Here is an 8,886-nt window from a genome sequence, read left to right as displayed (position 1 = left end):
GTGAAGTGATTATGGGGCCATTTGTGTGCCGAGGTATCCAGCTGCAGTTTAGCTCTTCTCTAATGCCCATAAAAATGAATAATGCATGCTCTAAAATATTGGTAATAAAAGACAAAAACATAGAATACAAACTCAATGGCCTGAATCAATGGATTATTCTGCACACTGCTATATTGAGAAACTGAAAGAAAGTATTTTCCAAAGCATAAATATTTTAATCACTCTCCAATTCTACTTCTCTTATATAAATAAAAAACATTCCATCTGCTGCTTCCCAAGCCCGGAAGAGCAGAAGACAGCTGCTTTTCCAAACACTCTCTTCCAGCAGTGGCATTAACTACCACGCACTAGATATCTATAAACTGGTGTCCCAAGCAAGGCAGGTTGCAGAAGCTATTCCTGCCTCTGATAGAATCTAGTGTAGTTTGTTGAACAAATCAAAATTTTGAATTGAGAGGCACTGCTTCTCCAGTGAGGAGCTAGAGAGGCAGATAGCCGAGCCCTGCTCACAGAGCCCTGGGTCACAGGGTTGATGATTAAATCCGCCTTCCATGCTCTGTTCAAAATGGCAACAGCCTGAGACGGTGTCCAAGAAAGTTCAAAAGAAATTATGTCTCATGTTGGGCTCTTTCAAGATATTTCTGAATTTGATTTGGACGGTCTTAGAGAAGAAGAAAAAACATTAAATCTACCAGTAACTCAAAATCCATATTTGTTCCTAAATTCAATCTCCTCTGCTACCAACTTAATAACAAGAAAAAAAGTGAACTGATTTAACTTTCACTTCTTTTCTCTTCTACAACTTATTATCAGGTAAGCAGAACAGTGGCTGATCAGCAGGCAGCAGGGAAAAAATCAGAAACACCGTCTCCAAACCGAACTAGAGGCTCTCACACTGGGGCCTTCTTTTTTTAAAGAACAGAATGGGGACATAAAAGAAAAGGGACATAATTATATCTGTATTTCAGCAGCCACTGGCAGAACTCTGTGACTGCTATTATATCTATTAGTAAAAAGAAAAACTAACAAAAGGTTCGTCTGTCCATATTTCATTAATTTAAATTGATATACACACCTAAAAATCTAATATAATAAAATATACACTGTAATAGGTAGTATAAAGGCCCTCTCCCCGCTAATGGTGTCTGTGTTCCAATCCCCAGAACCTATAAATATGTTACCTTATATGGCAAAGGGGAATTTGGGTTGCAGGTGGAATTAAGGTTGTTATCAGCTGACCTCAAGATAAGGAGATCATCCTGGATTATCCAGGTGGCCCAGTGTAATCACGAGGGTCCTAAAGAGTGGAAAGGGAGGCGAGTAGGGATCAGAGGGATGGGATAGGATGTGGAAGGACTCAAGCTGCCCTTGCTGGCTTTGAGGATGGACAAAGAGGGCACGCACCAAGGAACGCAGGTGGCCTTTAGAAGCTGGAAAAGGCAAGGTAAGGGAATATATTCTCCCTAGAGCCTCCGGAAAGGAACACTGCTCTGCTGACACCTTGATTTTTAGACCAGTGAGACTCATCTTTGACTTCTGGACTATGGAACTGCCTCTCAGGCCACGAGCCGCCTGCCCTCAGCCATAAACTGCCATCCCTACGTGGCAGCAGAGGTGTGACCCCAATCATTAGTGTGTGATCTACAGACAATGCAAAAACATGGCACTAAGGCCGCAATAAGAAACGGTACCCCAAACCTGTCTTTTAGATCTTACTGAAGACAGTTTTTGCAGCCATATAATTATGAGAAAAGTTTCAGAGTGCCACTTTGGGGGGCTGCTGTCACCTGGCAGGACCTTACCCTGGGCAGGCAGGATGTCATCGTCACCAACCTGAGCACACAGCCTTGACAAACCGGAGGGACCCAGGAGCCATGGTCACCTCACTCCACCAGCCTTGCCCACCTCCTCCAGCCCAAGGCCTCTGATTTCCTGTGCCGACACTGCACTCTTGGCGCTTCACATCATAAACCATAACTTTTATAGGATTTAAGTGTTTGAGTGCCCATCCCCCAAGTCAGTCCTCTGCCAAACTTTGATAATATTTTCTAAACACCTTATCTGCACATAGAGCAACAACAATAATATCTGCAAAATTATCATTTACAAAAATGCAGATTTCTGTAATTGAGGAAAAGCAGGACACATGAAATCTCTCAGGAAGCAGATGACCTGATGCCAAAACCCACGACAGCCACTGAGGTCTCTTTCTCCTGGAGGAACAGGTGTCCTCGGCACGTGAAGCAGAGGACCAATGGCTTTCACACTGCAGCGCAGGAAGAGCTGAAATGATCCAGGGCAAAGTGGCCTTGGCCACTTTCAAAGACTATGATTTAACTCTTTTTTTTTTGGCTTGATTGAACGAAGGCCTCCCTGCTCTTTCTTCCCTCTTTCCCAGGGATGATTTGCACCTGAATCGCAAACTCTCTCATAATCAAGTGAAGTGCACTTGGGAGGCTGCAGTTACAATCACAAGGAAATTAATAGGCTTCTTTTCTCCAATTTCCTGCTTGAATCCCGCCTGACCTTGGGCAGAGAGGCTCAGATACACGGCAGTTCTAGATCGCAGCTTCCAGACCAGGGCTCTCCATGGAGGCGCAGTGCTGGGCCTACTTCAGTGAGTTTAGTGATGGCCAAGATGCACGGATTGCCTTGATGACAGAGATGAAGTGGTGTTCGTCTGCTGTAAGGGCAGGTGAGCTCACTGTGTGGAGGGAGACAGTCAGGGTTCCCACCTGACTGTCCCCCTTTCCCTGGCTTGTTCTCTTTTCAACCAGCATTGGTTCAAGATCTCACAAACGAGAAACACAATGGAAAAGAAGGAAGAGACGCAAATTCAGAGAGAAGGTGACAGGGAGGCAAAGACCAACAAGAAGGCTAAGAACAGTTGAAATGAGATCATGTTATGCACTGAGCATGAGCCCACACAGGCCCCGCAGCATGACAGTGAGCCGCACGCTCAGACTCCCACACGCAGTCACGTCCCCGGTGCCAGGTGAGTGGGCATGGGGGACGGTGTCAACCACACCTAGAGCCATGCACGGTTGTAAATTAATAGTATTAAAGTCTGAATGCCGTCAGTTATTATTGTGACTCATGCCTTTACGGATAAAGGATAAGGAGTTTGCTTATCTCTAAAAGCACAGACCGTGCTTCTGCTTCCTTTGAGTTGGCTAACACTCGTCTCTCCCCCCAACATCCACACATAAATATGAGAAAGTTACACTTCTAAAAGAAGTTATAATATAGAAAACCACAGGACACCTCAGTTCAAAGGATCAAATGCTTACTATAAATCAAGAAATGCTACATATAAGCTTAATTACTCAATTATCTAAAAGAGATCTTTCATTTCAATAAAAATTATTTTTGACACAGCACAGAGCAGATAATCTCAACACATCTGTAATCCACAAAAACACTAGACTGGCCAAGGGCAGTCTTCCTGATCTCGTTTGCTCCATGCCAGTCTCCTGCACAGGTGGAAGGAAGGCACCTGCCCCAGCAGATCTTGCAATATCTTGACAAGGCATCCCAAACTAATGCCATGAAAGGAAAAAGTTCACCTTGACAATATTTCCCAAGAAAGGGTCTCTGTAGTGGCCCCAGTTTAGACAAATGGAGCAAAGCTGCTCCAAGCTTTTCCCCAGAGTGAAAGGCCATCCCCAGCACACAATTTCGTGTCTACAGAGGGATGTCTGTCTTTCTCCACTCTCAAATCAGCCTTAGGTTGCAGTCTTCTTCATTCTTCCACCTTGCCAACCGCCACAGCTGAGGGACCATACAACAGACCCCTCTGATGACATGGGAAGCCCCTCCCTCTACCTCGGATCCACGTTACCTTGTTGAAGTCTTCAGAAGTTGCCCTCATTTCCTTCCATGTCTTGTTGAGGAGCTGGATGCAGATGCAGAAAAACTCCTCGAAGGACCTGTCGTGAGTGAAGAACATCGGGTGGAAGTCGTTGCAGGTCTCACCAGCTGGAGGAGAGAGACGGGCAAGAAGGGAGGAAGCTTTAAACCAGTGAAATGACAGGACACAACCACCAGCAGGTGCCCCAAAGAGAGGCAAGCAGAGGCATCTTTGGCTCAAGCAACAGTGGAGAAAAGGTATTTTGAAAAAGCAACCAGAGGATGGCCCCTGTGCACCTTAGGAGTTTAAGGTCAGGTAGTCACACCTGTCCTTAGGCACGTATTTTGACTGAAGCAAGTCAGCTCCTGACCCGCCCTGGGACATGACCCTCCTGGCTTTGCTCCATGACTGCTGGTGCTGAATACAAGCCCTACGTCTGCCTTCTTGACGTTGTAAAGACCATTCAAGCTGCCTCGCAGGCACAGCTCCTCCATCACCCTCAATTTCTCCTTCCCGATCAGAATAGCTGGCAGAAGATGGGCTTTCCCGAACACACAGTTAATTGGAACTTTGAAAACAGCATCCACGGTAATTTCTCCAGGGGGCTCTTTTCCCTCTTACGGCAGTGAGCAGGGGACATTTGAGATCATTAACCATCTGATGCCATTAACCATTTGTTTTACGTTCCCAGACACAGATGGCTGGAGGTCACAACAACCCAAATGGCTTTGAAGGCTGCAACTGGTTCGGTCCTGGGCAAAACCATGACATCAGCCAAGAGTGCCTTCAGGCCCCCATCATGGAGCTCCCTTGGGTGAGACCCAGTGCTCTGAGCTCTAGGTTCGGCCACCTCTCTCCTCCTCCACCGCCTCCTCTGACCCTCCCATCATCCCAGCTATCTGACGAGCTTACATGGTTATGGACCTTTTACACACAGTACGCCTCATTTGATCTTTACAATATCACTTCCTACCCACGTCTTACACACGCGGATACTGTAGGGCCCAAGGAACTAAGGTTTGTGACCCACCCCCAAAAACAGTGCTCAAGTTTTTGTTTTTTAAAAAAAACAAACATATATGCTGTTGCACACAGTGAAAGTATTTCTGTTTTAACTGGAATCTCTTTAAAGGACAATTAGTCCTCAAGGCCCAGAATGGTGGGATTTCAGGCCCCGGAAGTCCAGGAAGGGGCGCGTGTGTGGAGAGGGGAATAGGAGCAGGGTTCACAGCAGAGACCTGTTCTCGGGGACAGCCCAGTGCCTGCCATGTGGGGGAGCATCGAGTCCACGCAGAGAGGATCCCCTGGAGCAGTCCTGATCCAGCCTGAGGGGTCACACTGCTCCAGCGCGGCAGCGAGCTGTCACCCCCACCTCCTCCCTCCTCAACCTTTATGAATACAGCGAATTCCAGGCCTCTGAACAGTTTAAAACGACAGCACAGGGGTGTGTGTGTCTACAGCTCACCCCTTCTAAAGGCACAGCCTGGTTCGAAGATACGGGAATGCTGTTTTCTTACAGACGTACGGGGGCATAGGCTGGCGGCAACGCGCAGTCAGGCAAGAAGGGTCCGGAGTAGAAGATTGGGGTTCACATGCAGCCCGCGCCAATCAGGAGCAAGTCACTTCACCTTTCTGAGCCTTGAGTTTCTTAACTAAAAAATGGAAATGAAATCTCCTTTGTGCTGTTCCTAGGCTTCAGAGAGGATCAAATGACAAACTCACGGGAGCGTGCTTTGGAAAGGACAAAAGTTAACATGAATACAGAGAGGTCCTGGCGATGGCAGTGCATGTTGTACCAGCGTATTATTTCCAGGAACATGGCTTGTTCTGAGATTTTCCCCTAACTCCTAGTCAAGCCTGTTCACATCTCAGCAATTAGAAGCAAGAATGTTTAAGTCACGCTCACCGAAGCCTGTGTTACTGGCAGAGAGATGGCAAATGTGAAGCTTTGACCTGAGACACAAGGCTATTTGGAACTTGGAACATAAACATGGGTGGATCGTGCTGTTTGCTGCCCTGCAGCATGAGCTGTCAGTCTCATTTCCATAAGCACTAAAGCCAATGAAATTTACAAGTCTACAGAAGCACCTTAAAACATTACGCCATCTAAGAACTCATTATTAATCACGTTATCACAGTATCATTTTTGGACCTAGTATGATTATACGTGCAGTTTATGCTCTAGTTAAAAGTTTTACGGCATTACTGGAGCTAAGATAGGCAAACAAACTGGGATCCACAAGCCCCACTCTTGCTTGGGCAAAGAGGGAGGGAAGCGGCATCATTAATAATAGTAGGTAGCATTTATTGGGTGCATATTATGCGCCAAGGGCTCTACAGGCGCTATCCTTGCAACAACCCTGCGAGGTAGGCATCACAGGTACCCTCGTTTTATAAAGAAGGAAGGTGAAACTTGGAGAAATGAAACCTTCCATCATGAGCTTTTTTTAGGTGGCCTCAAATGAGCATTTGAAACCCACAGTTTAGCTGACCCAGCATCAGACTTCCTGCCTTAGTTGACGTCAAAAGCTCAGGGCATTTCCTTGTGGCTGTTGCTTTGAAAATTAATTTCTCCACCCACCCTCTTAGATCTCCTCTATCCGTCCTTCAACAGAAACCCAGACCATGACCGGCAATCCAATGGGGCGCACAGCAAGTACACAGCCAGCACCTGCTGACTGAGAACACCTAGCCACGAGACAGCAGTACTAAAGCCAGCAATACCACTGCCGGCAGGTGCACGCCAGGCTCTGGATGGAAGATTCTATCTAGGTTATAGTCACTTATTACAGCAAGCACATGGGGAAGATGCTATTGATTTCTTTGTTTTTAAGATTAGAAATAGGAGAGTTAGAAAGGTTAGGTAACTTGTCCAAGGTCACATGGCTCCAAAGTGGCAGTGTCAGGATTCAAACTCAGGTAGACTTGGCTCTAAGGCACATCATTGCTCTGTTACACTCCATTTCCTCATTCTGTTCTTCAGTTAACCCCGCCTGCCATGCAATCCCCCAACACAAACTTGAAATAACTGCTTTTCCACCCATAGAATATATTTATGAAGTAAAACCTTGCAAGGCGTGAAGCTTTATTAATGCCTAAGGTATATTTAGGGTCTGGGATTCCTCTGCTTTCCCCCTATGACTTGTGATCCAAGTGGAGTTAGATTCAAATTGCCAGGGTTACACCCCTCTTCCAAACCTTGCCCCTCGTTTCCCTGGGTCTGGGCCAGGCTGTACTCTTGACAACTCTCTGGAGTACCCAGGAAAGAGTCTACCTGGTTCCTAGCTTCTGCTGAACCAACTCTTTGGTTTTCCTAAGCATATTTTGTCTCTCTCAGCTTCTGTAACATGTAAAGTTTCCTCCAGGTAGTCAGTCACTGGGGAAGGGTCATACCAGATGAATTTATTAGATTTATTTAAAAAAACTCACAAATCAAGTTTCATGTTAATGGAATCCCAATTTTGTACATGACAGCAATGTGCCCAGCTAAAAAAAATACAATTTGTGCTCTCCCTTGTAACTAAGAGTGGTAATATAACACAATCCCAACCAAAGATAGATACATGGAAATTGCTGGGTAGAGTTTTCGGGGAAGTTTTAAAGAGGGGAAGACTTGGCTGGTTTCCCCCTTTTGCCTCTGTCTTCCCACTTCAACTTCATGTTTGGAACACAAGAGTGATAACTGGAGCTCCTGCAGCCATTTTACCAGCAAAACAATGAGGGCTAGATCCTAGGCAGTTAGAAGGAGTTCCTGATGACACCATGGAGTCACCATACCAACCTGGAAATGCCCTCCTATGGAATTCTTTGTACCTAATTTGTTTAAGTCACTGTTTTCAGGTTTTCTGTTACTCTTAGACACATGAAATTACTGATATGGAAATTTAAACTCAAGCAAGTACACAGACAGTAGCATAAGAGAACACACACTCAAGATTACTGCAGGTCATGGCAGAAGGAGGAATGAAGAGGCAGGACAGCATAATGGCTACAGCCAGGCAGACTTACATTCAAATGGCAAATCTGATGCTCCCTAGCAAGCTACATAATCTCAGACAATTAAACTCCCTGGACCCATTTCTTCATCTGTGAAATATATAATCATATAAGGTTTGTAGGCATCAAATGAGATTGCACATACAAAGCACATGGTAAGGTGCCTGGCACATGGATGATAGGCTTAGTAAATGGTCGCTATGTAGTATGTGTGTGCGTGTGTGTGTGTGTGTGTGTGTGTGTATAGTAATTACTATGTTTATCATCATTATCAGCACACTATGTAGCTTCTTAAAGACTCCAACAATTCTGGGAGACAAGCGAGGAAACAGGAACCTGGTGAATGGCCTTTGGGGTCCTGTAGATAAAAAGGGGGTGAAGTCAACCTGTCATTCTTGATGATTGTGTTGAAAATCTATAAAAGTATTCAGATCTCATAGCTGAAATTTCACATGCTGAGGGTACATAACGTAGCCGGTACTCAATGAATCTGCTGTAACAATAAAGGTACCATTAGTTTCCTACTTCACAGATAAGAACTCTGAGGAACAGAGAAGTTAAGTAACTAGTGGTGACAAGGCCAGGAATCAAACCCAGCACTCTATCTCCAGATCCTGTTTTCAACGTGCACATGGGGGGACTGGCTTGCCATCATCTTAAGCTTCTGCAAGACCCTCCTCTTGCAGTGAGAAGTGCGCAAAAAGCAAATCAAGAACAGCTTGGTTCTTGAATGGAACACAAGGAACAGTGAAAAGACTTTTGTGTATGTGGGATTTAGGACACCTTGCTTTAAGGATATTCTCATATTAGAGGCAAAGATAAAGAATTAAGCACTAATGTTTTTCCTTTATAATTTTCAAAATGCAGATATTTAGGATCGAGGGCTATGGAGCAGATGATCTGATCGGCTTGCTTCTCTCCTTGCATAGGTAAGAGAGGTCAGAACGGCAAAATGTCTTGCCCAAGAGTTCACGATGGCAGAAAGGTCGCAAAGATGGTGGGAGCTAAACTGATGGGGTTCAAATCCTGGCTCTACCATC

At 45.4% G+C, this 8,886-nt stretch overlaps 1 protein-coding gene across 1 annotated transcript in view; it reads right to left on the bottom strand.

The window, feature by feature from the left end:
• Positions 1-2,623: 2,623 nt before the first annotated feature.
• Positions 2,624-8,886, bottom strand: part of LOC105805796 (engulfment and cell motility protein 1) — a 265,488-nt gene continuing 259,225 nt past the window's right edge. The window contains exons 15-16 of the mRNA XM_012638750.1: positions 3,842-3,978; positions 2,624-2,683 (exon numbers count right to left, since the gene is read on the bottom strand). Of these exons, the coding sequence (XP_012494204.1) occupies positions 2,624-2,683; positions 3,842-3,978 (197 nt within the window). The remainder of the gene's footprint in view (positions 2,684-3,841; positions 3,979-8,886) is intronic.

Source organism: Propithecus coquereli, unplaced genomic scaffold (assembly GCF_000956105.1).
Source record: "Propithecus coquereli isolate 6110/MARCELLA unplaced genomic scaffold, Pcoq_1.0 Scaffold134, whole genome shotgun sequence".
NCBI lineage: Eukaryota > Metazoa > Chordata > Mammalia > Primates > Indriidae > Propithecus > Propithecus coquereli.
The sequence above is the reverse complement of the archived record's forward strand: the minus strand, read 5'-3'. Positions and strand labels throughout refer to the sequence as shown.